The sequence below is a fragment of the Mustela putorius genome, unplaced genomic scaffold (genome assembly GCF_011764305.1).
Source record: "Mustela putorius furo isolate JIRA1106 unplaced genomic scaffold, ASM1176430v1.1 tig00000174_pilon_pilon_pilon, whole genome shotgun sequence".
NCBI lineage: Eukaryota > Metazoa > Chordata > Mammalia > Carnivora > Mustelidae > Mustela > Mustela putorius.
This window is the reverse complement of record NW_025421304.1, coordinates 16,650,947-16,663,952: the sequence shown is the minus strand read 5'-3', so window position 1 is coordinate 16,663,952 and position 13,006 is coordinate 16,650,947. Positions and strand designations below refer to the sequence as shown.

At 51.8% G+C, this 13,006-nt stretch overlaps 2 protein-coding genes and 1 long non-coding RNA gene across 4 annotated transcripts in view; 2 read left to right on the top strand and 1 right to left on the bottom strand.

Moving 5' to 3' along the window:
* Nucleotides 1-1,097, top strand: part of CES1 (carboxylesterase 1) — a 29,809-nt gene extending 28,712 nt beyond the window's left edge. Inside the window, exons 13-14 of the mRNA XM_004744203.3 lie at nt 423-495; nt 735-1,097. Of these exons, the coding sequence (XP_004744260.1) occupies nt 423-495; nt 735-918 (257 nt within the window). The 3' untranslated portion in view covers nt 919-1,097. The remainder of the gene's footprint in view (nt 1-422; nt 496-734) is intronic.
* A 1,072-nt stretch (nt 1,098-2,169) lies between these two features.
* Nucleotides 2,170-8,923, top strand: LOC123390969. The gene is made up of 2 exons (XR_006605575.1): nt 2,170-3,796; nt 5,129-8,923. It is a non-coding gene; the product is annotated as an uncharacterized LOC123390969 (long non-coding RNA).
* Nucleotides 8,924-9,203: 280 nt separating this feature from the next.
* SLC6A2 (solute carrier family 6 member 2) overlaps nt 9,204-13,006 on the bottom strand; it is a 47,071-nt gene continuing 43,268 nt past the window's right edge. For both annotated transcript variants that reach the window (XM_013052128.2, XM_013052127.2), the window contains exon 15: nt 9,204-12,786. In XM_013052128.2, coding sequence (XP_012907582.1) covers nt 12,763-12,786 — 24 coding nt within the window. In that variant the 3' untranslated portion in view covers nt 9,204-12,762. The remainder of the gene's footprint in view (nt 12,787-13,006) is intronic.

Here is a 13,006-nt window from a genome sequence, read left to right as displayed (position 1 = left end):
ATGCGACCCGCCTCAGGGCTGTTTGTGATACGCCAGCGTCTCCGGGCGTGAACTACTTGGGTTATTTTTCAGATTCTGTGCAAGTGTGGGTGGGCGAAGAAGACTGAGCAAAGACCCCGGGGAGCACAGTCCTGAGGTGGGGTTGCTGTGGAGGCCCCCCCGGGTGTGGTGCTGGGCCTGCAACAGCCGGGGGGACAGGATATATAGGCATCGTCGACAGAGGTGGCCAGCTGACAGACTGACCACAGCCCTCCCCTGCATCCTCTATCAGGATCCCCGAAGCTTAATTGCACACAAATTACCCACATCTTCCTGCAATGCGGGTTTTGATGCAGTAGGCCCGGAGTAAGGACTCAGATTCTGAATTTCCCACAAGCTGTCCAGGGCTGTTGACTGTGGCCTTTATTTCTTCCTCTGCGCAGGTGGTGCCTCAGAAGAGGAGATCGGGCTCAGCAAGATGATGATGAAATACTGGGCCAACTTCGCCCGGACTGGGTGAGCTGGGTGACAGAGATGGAGCAAGGCTGGGGGAGGGCCGGCCGTATGGGCTGGGACAGGTAGTTCCCAGCCCTATGACCCTGACAATGAGAGTTCTCTGAGAGTGGGCAGGCTGCCGAGGATTTGGTGAGCTCTCTGCCTCTGGGGGTGAATGAGCCTCCTGGCAGAAATGAAACCAAGAGGTCTTGCAAATCTCGCAGTGTTGTTGGGTAATTCTCACTTGATTCTGTTCCCAGGAACCCCAATGGGAAGGGGCTGCCCTCTTGGCCAGCTTACGACCAGAAGGAAGGGTACCTGCAGATTGGAGCCACCACTCAGCCAGCCGAGAAGCTGAAGGACGAGGAAGTGGATTTCTGGACTGAGCTCCTGGCCAAGGGGGCAGCAGAAATGCCACCTCGCACAGAACACGTGGAGCTGTGAATGGGAAGCCTGCCTGACCTTGGGGTCCGGGGAGCTCAGACCGGGGTATTCTACAGGTGGTGTTAATGAGCCAAAGAGCAATCTTACTGTGGAGGCTAGGGATTATTGGTGGAGGAGGGTGGAGGTCGGGGAGGGGAACTGTGGCTTCCATTTGGGGAATAAATTCTTTCGGAGACCCAGTCAGTGTTGGTGTCTTGGGCTTGGTGGGCACCATTGTCTGGAAGTCACCTCTGGTGAAGACGGCTTGGCCCTGGGAGCTGCCAAGGAGGACTCCGCCTCTGGTCCTCAACAGCTTCCAACTACCGGATGTGGGTGGCCAGAGTGCCCTGTCCCTCCCCTCCATGAGGAGATACCTGTAGGCAGGGAAGGGGCATCGTCTGTGTGCGCACTCGAGGTGGCCGCGAGGGGAGGTGGCGCCGCACCCCTGGGGCACTGTGATGTGGCCCTTACGAACTCTTCCCCAGGCACAGAGCTTTTCTTCAAAGGACACAGCAGCCTGCTGGGCCCTTCCCTGAGGCCATTCCTTCCAAGCAACTTGACTGGGTCCTTTCTGTAGCCTGGGCATTAGGATTTTTTAAAAAACTCCCTTTGTTTAGCTGGTATGTAGCCAGCATTGAGAACCACTGACCTAGTCCATGCGTTCCTGAAGGCAGGAACCCTTTCTATAGGTCTCTGGGACTTTGGGGCCCTGCACAATGTGTGCGCTAAATACAGACGGATGGTAGGATGCATAAGCAGGGAGGAAAGGAGTGTTGCTAGGTTCCTGGAGATCGCAAAAAATGTAGGCCTTCTCAGGTGATGAGATGGACAGACTGATAGGTGGTGGTCAGATGGAACTTTACAAGGTCAAAGTGCTCTTCGGCCTTCAGTGATTCATTGATTATACCTTTGACTTCTATAAGAAGAACAGTAACTAAAAGTTACCAAATATTTTCTATGTATCTTCATAATAAAGTACTTTTCCTATTCATATCATCTTCACAGTCATACTTTGAGGTGAAGACTTGCTATCAACCTCATGAACGTTAACATGGGGCCCAAGAAAACTCAACAAGGAAGTGGCAGACAGGACCAAGTACATAATTTTCTGTGTAAAATAAAAATAAGCCTTTATTATTTTTTAAAAAAGATTTTATTTATCTGAGAGAGAGAGAATACAAGCAGGGGGAGTGGGAGAAGGAGAAGCAGGCTTCCCACTGAGCAGGGAGCCTGATGTGGGGCTCGATCTTAGGGCCTGAGCTTGAAGGCAGATGCTTAATGACTGAGCCACCCAGGCGCCCCTGAAATAAGCCTTTATCTTAAAAAATTATTAAGAATTTCAAGACGGCAACAGCAGAGCGTTAAAGCAACCATGAGCCTGGGGCTTTGGGTCTCACACCCATGAAGCCCACCTTGCCGAAATACCTGGGATAGAAACCTTAGCAGTCTGGTTCTAGAACTTGAGCCCACGGAGCAATCCTTCCTTCCTAAATGGAACACTTTAAACATCCTGAGTCATAGGCTTCCTGCCAAAGGCACCTATTTAACTGGCTGTTCTCTGCTGCCCTCTAGTGGGAAGTGTCCATATAGCCACACGTGCTTCAGGGCTGGATCCAGGACCATAACCCCTGGAAGGGACCCTGGCAATGTTCCGGGGGGGGGGGGGGGCGGCGGTGACTGTGCCAGAGCTGACCCTTCCAGGGGTCAGCATTCAGCATTCAGATTGGTCTCTTGCAGCCTCGAGAATCCTAACCATGCAGCGGCAGCTTGGGTAGGCCCTTCCCATGTCCTCCTCCTACTGGTGGTCTCCCCAGCCTCCAACAGGAACTAACCCAGCTCCGGGCACCTCAGAAACATTCAGGAAACTCCACTCATGTGACACTTCTCTGTAAAGGATCTGCGCTTTGCCTCCCACCTGGACGGGTGAACAATTCCCAGTTGGCCTCTCTTCCCCTTAGCCTCCGTGCCACGGAGCCAGAGTGATCCATCCGAATGGCCACCCTCGTGTTCACTTTGCTGGAGACAGCCTTGGCATCTGATTTTGAAGCTCTACTCATTAAAGAATCTGGGCTGGCCTCTTCACTTGCTTTGCCACTAAAATATGGCAGAAGTGATGTTGTGTTTCTAGAGGCCGTGCCTACGTGCTGAACCCCCATCACTGCCATGGGAATGAGCCCAGGCCAGTCTTCTGGGAATGAGACACCCCACAGAGGGGAGCCAAGCTGGCCAAGGCCAACGAGGACCAGCCCACCTGACCCTCAGCTGCCGACAGGTGGGTGAGCCCGATCAAGTTCAGCTGAGGCCGCCCAGGTTGGCGGGACTTCCCAGGTGGTCCACAGACTCATCAACCAGATACATGGCTATTGTTTTACATTTTGCGGGTGGTGTGTCACCCAGCAATTACCTCCAGATACAACACGTAACACCCAAGTATGATCGCATCACTCCACCGACTTCAACCTTTTCAATAGCTCCTCATTGCCCTCTGGAAAAAGTTCCATCCCCCTCTCCAGCTTGGGAGGGCCCTCCTCATCTATATTTTACTTTTTGCAGCGGCCCTTCCACGTGGAAATTTCTACCGCATATCTCTGGAGTTTTCCTTGCGTCCACGCTGTCACTTTCGCTAGTCTCATGACCTGGAATTTTCCCGACTCAGCTCAGGTGCCACCTCTCATGGGAGCCCCTCTCCGATCTCCCAGGTGGGGTTCCATGCATGATTTCTCTGTCAGGTTCTGAGATGGCCTTGTCTCACTCCCCTCTGTCAATGCAACTATCTACTGAGGACCAGCCATGTGCCAGAAGCTCATCTAGATACAGGAGAGAGAAATAGAAGTGGTGGCTGCCTTCTGTCCCCAGGCCAGTGGTCTCCTGAAAGATCATTTCAACAACTTGTGGCAAGGTTGGTGAGATGGGTAGGTTAGGAAAGGCTTTTTATTATTATTATTTTTTTAGGGGGACACGAGGGACAGATAAGAGTGTCGGTTTCAGAGAGATGGGGAAAGGCCAAGGGATGAGGCCCAAGGGGCGAGGACCAGGGCCACGGGGTGTCCTTGGGGACACATCTGCAGCTAGTATGGCATGACTGGAGCAGAGAGGGGGCATGAGATGAAGAAGGAGTCTGGATTTACTTTGAAGGTCTTGGGGAGACATCTGTGGGTTACAAATAAGCATGCAGTAAGTGCTCAATATACGTTTCCTTGTCAGCATACTATCTGCGTCCTCCATTAGACTAAGAGTTCTTCAGGGACAAGAGTTACTCCTTCTTTGTCCACCCCAGTTCCTTTCTGGTATGTACTAGGACTAGATATGGTTCTCATCAAAGAATGAATGAGTTAATGAGTAAATACATCCACCCAACATATAAAAAAACAAACCAAATGGACCTTTTCATCCAGCCAAGAATGACCTTTCACTCCCCTGGTTCGGGAAGGTGTTGAGGAGGTTCCCACAGGCGCTGAGGAGGGTCCGGAGAACAAAGACCCCTGGTTCCTGCCGCCCTCTTCCTCGGCCTCTGTGATGCAACAGGAGTGTGCGTTGGCGCCATCTGGTGGCCACGGCCATATTCGGCGTTAATCAGCTTCTTCCGTTCTGGAAGAACGGGCCCTCAGGTTAGAGAAAGTGAGAAGGAAGCCGGAGCAGGCGGAAACAGTTCAGCTCAGCATACACACATCCCCACTCGCTCGGCCAGCTTCGAGGGGTCTCTGTGGATGCCAACCGAGGTCTGCCTGTCCTCACGCTGCAAGACCTGAGCCTTTAGTCCCACCGCCCCCCACCCAGGATAGGAACTGATCTCAGCCTATGGCACAAAGAAGCCCTTCATGATGGCTGCTCCGATCAGGGTGCTTTTCACAAGGGCCCCCGCCGTTCTCAGCAGACGGTGGAATCCTGGGGGAAGGAGCCGGAGGAAAGAAGGCAGTGATCAGGGTCGTCCTAATATCCTTCTTGCCCTCCTCCTAAAAGAACCCTGATTTTGTGCAGGGCCGCAATGTACCCAGCGACAAATTCCATTCCCCTGACAGCTAGAAGTTGCCCTGATACATGGGTCTGGCCAGTGAGACACAGACTGACATCCTGGCGGGGATCCGGGAGACCCACTTTTCTCCAGAGTAAAGGGTTGCAGATGCAGTTGGCCTCTGCCTTTTGTCCTTTCTCTGTGTTTCCCTTCTTCCTGCCTGAAAGATAGGCAAATGCAGGTGGATTAGCTTTCTTTTCTCTCTCTCTCTCTCTCCAGGAGCATGAGAACCATACGCTACGGATGGAATAGAAAAATAGAAGCAGTCCAAATCCTTGATGGCTTTCTTAAGTGTCTCCAGAGCTACCGCAGGCTTCTGGGCACGTCCAGGCAGAGACCCGCTCAGAAGCTCTTCTCTGCGACCAAAGATGCTTCTCGTCTTCTTCCTGCTGAGGAACACACCTCTCCCTGGCCCACTGCCTACTGGACACAAGAGAATGATAAAACCTCATCTGTTCAGGGACCATAGTTAGATGCCTGTTACACTTGTTATCCTAACCTTTAGAGGAGATGGATAGGGAGCCCAAGGGAACCTGTATCTGACATAAAGAAACAAAGAGCATGAGGTTAGGGTATAGCTAGCTTCTCTGGGAGATAGGGAACCTCTGTTCAAGGTGAACTTTCTCACGGTGGTGTCCTAGTGCAAGTCATTTGTTTCTGAGCACACTGGAGGCACTTAAATATGTATATATTCACATGCATGTTTGTGTTACATGCATGTTACATGTAAATACACGTATACATTTAAGTATGCATGAAAATGCATACATATTTAAGTATGTTAGTTTGTATACAAACATATGTAACACATACATGTAAACTATCTATGGGTGTACGGATTATAGATTGTTTGTGATGAAGAGGGTGTTGGAACTAGTTGAGGACCCACGATCCTACCAGCTGGACAGAGTTATGCCTGCATGGCCAGGGACCATGGGACCATGGCCAGGGACCAGGGACGATGGCAGATCAGAGCGCTTAAGAACACAGACTCCCTGGGTTCAAACCCCAGTGTCGCCAACGAGTACATTGTTTCAACTCTGTGTCTCAGTGTCCGCCATTTGTGCACGGGGGATAATAACACTGCCTCATGGTTTCATCAGGAGAATTCAGTGAGATGAAATTTGCAAAGCACTTGGAACAGTAACTGGCACTGGGTAAGCCACTGCGTTGGCTCATTAAATGTCAGCGCAGTGCGTCTGGCCTTGTCCAAGGTGTTTATACTCCTAAGGTCTCAGTCCCCCTGGGAATGAATCCATCATGGCTGTTGAGACCTGAAAGGCTCCATTCTCTCTTTAAGAAAGCCAGGAACCCCTTGTCTTTCCCTTCTTGTTCCAAACCTCCAGTGGGGTCCTCTCTAAGTGTAATAGTCTAGTCAACGGTTCTAATCTTGGCTCCCATGCTCCCTGATCTGACTCTATGGCTAATTTGAAATGTCAGAGTTGCCTTGCCTGTCCTTACCTGGGAAGTGGGAAGGCCTCAGATACCACCCCACCCCCTTATTCTTCTCTACTGATAAGGTATTACTGCATGTGGCTGGAGATGGGGGTCAGGGGAGTCTGGGGGCCTGTCATGCAAGAACAGAAACTTAGCAGGGACCTGGGAATAAGTCAGGTGAGCAGCAGGTAGGGGCCGCGATATTGGGCTGGTCATGGCCTCCAGGTCGGCATCCGACTTCCTGTGGCCAGGGGCTGGGCTTGCTTCAGGCCCCACCGCTTCTGATTCCAAGTCTGCCCATCCTCAACTGTTCCCCTGGACCGGAGCCTGAAGCTACAGGGGTTGGGGGGATGGGAGGTGGGGGCTGTCCCTCCCAGGAAGACTTGCTCTGCTCACCAACAATCCTTTTACGGCTCCTGGGTATGTCCAGGCAATGGACTTGGCTTGGGCCTCCTCTGGAGACAGAGATGGTCTTCCTTGATTTCCTGGAGCCTTCTGGCCCTGTTGGTCGGGCCCAGCTCAGCCCCTCCCACGCCTGAGGCCGACATGGCTACCAGCTGTTAAGCCACTTAGTGGCCAGATCATCTGGGAGTCTCCGGTTGCCACACTCCTGTCTGCTCCTCCTCTGAGCTGGAGCTGAGGTCAAGTAATGCCTGAGTTGCTGCCCAGCTCGGGGAGCCTCTCCCATACCGCAGCCTAATGGGGGCTGACAGCGGAGGGCTTGTGGGGCCGGCCGGTCCAGCAGAAGGCTGGCTGTTGCCTAGCAAAGCACATGGGCTCTGGTATTTCCTGAAGCTTAAACTCCCTGCCCAGGTGGTCATGTGCACTGGGGCACAGGGAGACTGGGATGTGGCCACCCAGACCCCAGTTCAAACCTCAGCGGCACCAGCCAAAGGAGGGGACAAAGGAACAGAGACCATTTCGGCTGCAGGAAAACACAGCAATGACTGGGCTGCCTTTGACATGGGCAGAGGAGGGGGAGGAGATGGACATTCGTCGCAGAGCTGATCTGCTCTAAACACGTAACAACGAACTTCGGAGGGACAGGCACTGCTCTGAACACGATGTGAGCATTTAGTCGCTGTCGGGAAAACCAAGGCCATGTTGGATGTGGGATGGATCCAATGGAAACTCAGCATGAATGAGGTGACAGACTTTCAGAAATAAGCTCTGTTGTCATCGTCGTTTGGTTGGGGTTGGAGAACAGAGACTGACACCATGGATCACTTGTAGAAAGAGGGCCCCCAAGGCTGTGTGTGGGTGGGTGTGTATCTCCATGAGTCTCAAACCCCTGAGAATCTGATGAACACGTGCATTCTCTCCCCCACAGAAGTAGACACAAACTCATCAAAGCCAAAATTCAGAAGGTTCTGGAAGTCTTTGAAGTCCATCCATAAATAAGTTTTCATAACCCCTGACCCATTATACAGATGAATAAATTGAGGCCCAAAGAGAGCGCCTCACACCTATCGGCGCCTGTGGAAGGGGACAGAAACGAAGCTATAGTTCTCCACAAATAGGCCAGGGGTGTGATTCAGTGCGGGAACAGGGAAAAACCTGCCGGTCGCCTCAAGCAAGGCTCACCTGTGCGGGCTTCTCCTGCCACATTTGTCAGTCGAGGGCACCGGGCGGCAGCCAGCAACCCATCGTCCCCAGAATTGCTGCCCTTTCTGCTTCTGGCCCAGCCTCTCTCCTCTACACCCGCCGGGCGGCTTACTCATGAAATGTCAGCACACACAAAGGGAAGGCTGGAAATGGTGAGAAGGGGCTGCCTTTCTTTTGATCCATTATAATAAACCCTAACTCCAATTTTGGACTTCAAACAGCACGATTGGAATCCTAATCCCCTCCCTGGGATGTCTGCCCAATGGCAGCTCGACAGGCCACATCACTCCCCACCTCAAGATCGTTGCCACAAGTATATCTGCTTCTCCCGAGGCTGCCGCAAGGGGGTTGGGCTCATGGCTCTCCACAAAGGAGCTTCATGGAAAGGACTTTAGAGGTTGTGCAACCTCTCTCCCCCACCCCCGTAGGGCACTGAGTCCCCTCCATAACCTACCCAAGAGACACTGTGGGCTAACTGCTTGCATATCTCCAGTGATGGGAAGCTCACCACTTCTAGCCTATTTTCTTGTCTGGTCTAATCTTATAAGCTCTCTTCTTGGACTTCCTATTATTGGTTTCAATTCAGCCTTTGGGTTCACCACCCAGTCCCTGAGAGCAATACCTTGTTTATATTGATGTCACTTTAAAAATAATGAAAAATTAAAACTAATAACAATAAAAATAATAACAATAGTTATTAAAAGTAATAACATTAGTACTTAGCCACAAGGGCTTTGTGTTAATGTATCCTTCTTTCCCTAGAAAAATGCACACATGCATTAACACACAATTAATTAATTGTGCACTGAATGTAACCCAACTGAAGGTTCTTCTTTTTTTTTTTTTCCAACTGAAGATTCTGATTCCTTTGAACTTCAGCCCCAGAAATGAAAAAGCAAAGCTAGATACCTAACTTGGTGTTACTTGTTATCCATTTTCTATTTAAATAAAAATACGTCTTAAGAAATAAAACCAATGTAGCTATTTTAGTAAGTAGCTTGAATGTCAAAAAATTAACAAACAAAAAATTTTTTAAAGTGTGTCATTCTTAGAGCTGGGATTACAGATTTCACCCCTCCCACGCTCCTGTTCCATGGGTTATACAAAGAGTTATTTGGGTGAGAGATGGACCACTATGACCAGAAGCTTTTCTTCACCAGCTGGAGGTTGATTGCGGTCACCCTCCTTTGCCTTTCGTTATTTGTAGCATTTTACTTTCATGACAGAAAGAATCCAACTGCCAGACACGTGGCACAGGAAATATCCTTTATTACTCTGCACACTTATTTTTCCATGAAGAGAACAGCTTTGGAAATAAATCCACACCAGACAGAGAAACCTGCATGACATCGGAACGGTCCATGACACAGAGAGGGCACCACTGGAACAATCCTTATTTACACAGAAGTAGAGAAGCAGAGGGATGAGGGCGGGTACCCCAAAAACAACTTCACATTCACCAGTGTCTTTGGTGGCAGTAAGGACACCAGCGCCCGCACAGCTGTGGATCCCGGGGCTCACAAAGGCGTAACACGTCACCCTTGACATCCTTGAAACAAAAGGGTTGGATTTTTTTTTTTTTTTAAATACCCAGTGTTTCCGACATCTGTTGAAGACATACCAGAAAAGGAGGAACTACCGAATGTCCAGAAAAATCCGAGTTCTGGAGGCCAGACATCAGACATCGCTCTACTCCACAGGTTACAAGTCGCCAGATGGTTCTGGAAAGTCCTACAGGAAACAGCGTGCTTCCCTCAAGGTACATCTAGCACAAGAATATCTTCATGGAGACAGGAACATTTTTTAACTGGACAGGACCTTTGATTATGGGATCCAACCCTTGCTTGCAGACAAAGAGCCCTGAAACCCAGAGAGAAAAATCTCCCCTGTCCCCAGGAGCCTGGTGAGGCAGCCGTAGACCCAGGTCCCCTGCGACTCGAAATGCTGAATGGCGCTTGCTTTTCTCTGTTCTTCCCCATTCCCTGGCTTCCAAAAGAAATAAGTGAAATGAGCTCAGCGGGCTTCTCTACTAAGAAATGACCTCTTTGGTGAGCATGTTTCTGTCGCACATCACCATGGCTGCGAAACAGGTCCTATACCACGAGACAGCCAACCACCCCCACCCCTCGGGTGGGGCCGCCAGCCGAGAATTAAGGCAGCTTTGGGGACTTGCATTCAGCAGGACATTTGGCAAGAATTGGCAGCTCCCCTTTCTCCTTTGTCTCCCTTGCATCTAGAATAAGGACCCTCCCCCCCACCCACAGGGGGACACGGAACCACTGGACTCGGAGCAGATGTTAACGTGGGGGGGGGCGGGTGTTAAACAGATAGTGTACATTTCATGGACAAGAACAATCCTTTAAAAATCTGGGAAAAGGCAAAAGCATCCTATACAGTACACAGGAGCACCCTCACGTTGGGGAACCTCTGCTATCAAAAAAAGGCCACAAAAAAGAAGTCAAACATGACTCAGGACAAAGGACATACACCCCTGTCCCTTAAGTGTAGGTGGGAGGTGAGCCCAGAGCTCTGCCAGCACTTCCACGAGAGCTTCCAAAGGCTCCCAGGGTTCCCTGCCCAACCCCACCACCCTACCCCGGGGAGGGAGGGGGGTCCCCGGGCTTGCCCCCCTCCCTCGCCCCTCCCCCCAGACTCAGCAGCCCCATCCTGCCACAAGGCTGCACCATGGCTTTGGTCTGGCAACGGGTCAGCTAGCACCACATCTCCGACTCACCCTTGAGACAAATGTCTGGAGGCAGAAAGGCCACATGCAGCTGGCAGGTTCCCTATGTAGGGTGTCCCTGTTCTGATACGCACAGGCTCTCCTGCTCACCCTCATTTCAGCCAGCTGGCCTCAGCTGTCACCCCTCGCTGTTCCCCAGGGCAACCGCGATCATCAGGAAGGGCACCGCTCCATGATCGCCTCTGCCAACCAGCTAGTTGAGAACAGGTGACATCCTCTCCCCTTTCCCTTCTTCCAACACACTGTTCTTTTGCTAAGAGACCCTCCCTGGCCGCTCGACTGGGTTTTGTTTATTTTTCATGACAGCCCTGGGTGGGGGAGACCCTAGTGTGCCGGGCATTTCGGAGAGCTGTGGGCTGAGAGTCAGGTGATCTGACCTGAGGGTCTGACTGGGTCCCTCGGTAGCTGACAACACTTGAACCAGAGTGCCCGAAATGCTGGGCCTTGGTGTTCCCATCTGGGAAATGGGGACAGAAACCAGCCCTGTGGTCCGAGCTGGGAGGACAGGATGTGATGAGGACGCATGCACTCTGTGGAGAAGGAGCATCACCCTGAGGGAGGGATTATCCTTCATGGGACCAGATCCCACCCGTGATGGGTCATCCCGCCCTCGTCTCCCTGAATCCCCACCCTACTGTTCCACTCCATGGGATGCTCCGCTCCCAGGCCCCGCCTTCCACCGTGGTTCAAGACACCTGCCACCTGGGCTGTCCTACACTTTGAGCCAGACTTTTTACACGGAAAGATCAAAGGGCTTCTGATTTTCCCTCCTGCCTCCAAAAAATGACCCACGGACACTGACTTAGCAAGGAAATCTCAGGACCCTGAGAGAGAAAACCATCCCGCTGTGCCCAGCAGGCCCCCACAGAACCATCTTCTGCAAACTGCACGATCCATTGTCAGGCTCAGGGGACACCCCAGTGTTAGGCAAAGCGCCTTCCGGATGTGTGTCATCCTACCCTCCCAGTAGGAATGACCCCTGTATTTATTGACTTCTGGCCCAAGATTCTTCATCAGGGACTTCCAAAGTCACAACAAGAACTTCTAAATCTCGAATTCCAGCGAGGGCATAAGAAGAGACTCAAACCATAAACAGAAACCCCAAACAGATGCCACCAACTTAACCAAACTACGAATCCGTTCTCTGAAGGAGCTGGAACTAACCACCACCACCAGGGGGCGCCAAGCGCAAACGTGTAACAGAACTCAAGCAGGACATTCTCTAAAACCGCCAAGGGCTCCGTCAACTCAGAATATTCTCCCTTCAACTTGAGTGACTAGGTTGCTCTGTACTTGGTCCCACTTTGCCCTCAGGTGCTAAGTCCAGACCATGAAGAGAGACAGAGGGGGTTTTCGGGGCCAACCCCCCCCAATCACTTGAAGAGCCCTAGGACCGTGCTTGGGTGGGATTCCCCAGGAAGAATGTTCCAGAACACACGCACATCAGACTCAATGTAGCCAGAGTGAAAACTGTGATGGTTTCTGCTCACGATACCCCAAAGCGTCTATCCGCAGACCCAAGACAGAGACAAACCAACCCAAGCTCCCTTACCAAGGTTCAGATACCACAACGCTGACCGGGTGGCAAGAGGAACCCCGCCCCAGACCCAGGTGGGCTTTTGTTTGGGTTTGGTTTCATGACGTATGACCAAAAGGAACATCCCCTCTCTGATTTGGCTGACAGGATTTCTTCCGAGACCCAAACTCGGAAGAGTTTGGGGAATTCTGCCCGAGCCACGGAGCTTGGCTTGGGCCAGATCCCAAGCTGCGTGAGACCTTCCCCCAAACAAAAGAGGTTCAACAGAAGTCATTCTTCCTGTTCCCTCCTCTCTTCTTGTCCCGTGTCGCTTTCCAATCTAAACTCAAAGCCCACCCACCCCCCACCCTGGGGCCAGATGGACAGAAGGTGAGTAAAAACCAGGTCGCTAAACCATTTGTAACTGGGAAAAGAGGAAGAGGGATAGAAAGACATATCTTTCAGGAGAGGATTTTCAAGACTGTGTCTGGGGTGGTAGCGAAGCCTTGGACCTGGACGTGGGTGCGGCAGGGCTCCTCCCTGGGGCTGCAGTCAGATGGCCAGCCAGTGCTGCAGCTGCGGAGGAAGACGGAAGGTGTTTAGGCCAGGCCGGGGGCAGGTGGGGATGGAGAGCGCCAAGGGCCAGTCGGGAAGGGCAGCAGGAAGCACGGGGGAGTGGAGTGCAGAGAACACACCCCTCCCTCCAAAGATCCCGGAGAACAGGCAGGCTGATTACCTGCTTGTCACTTAGGCCCAGAAAAGGTGAAGAAGCTTCCCAAAGTCACACAGCAAGTCT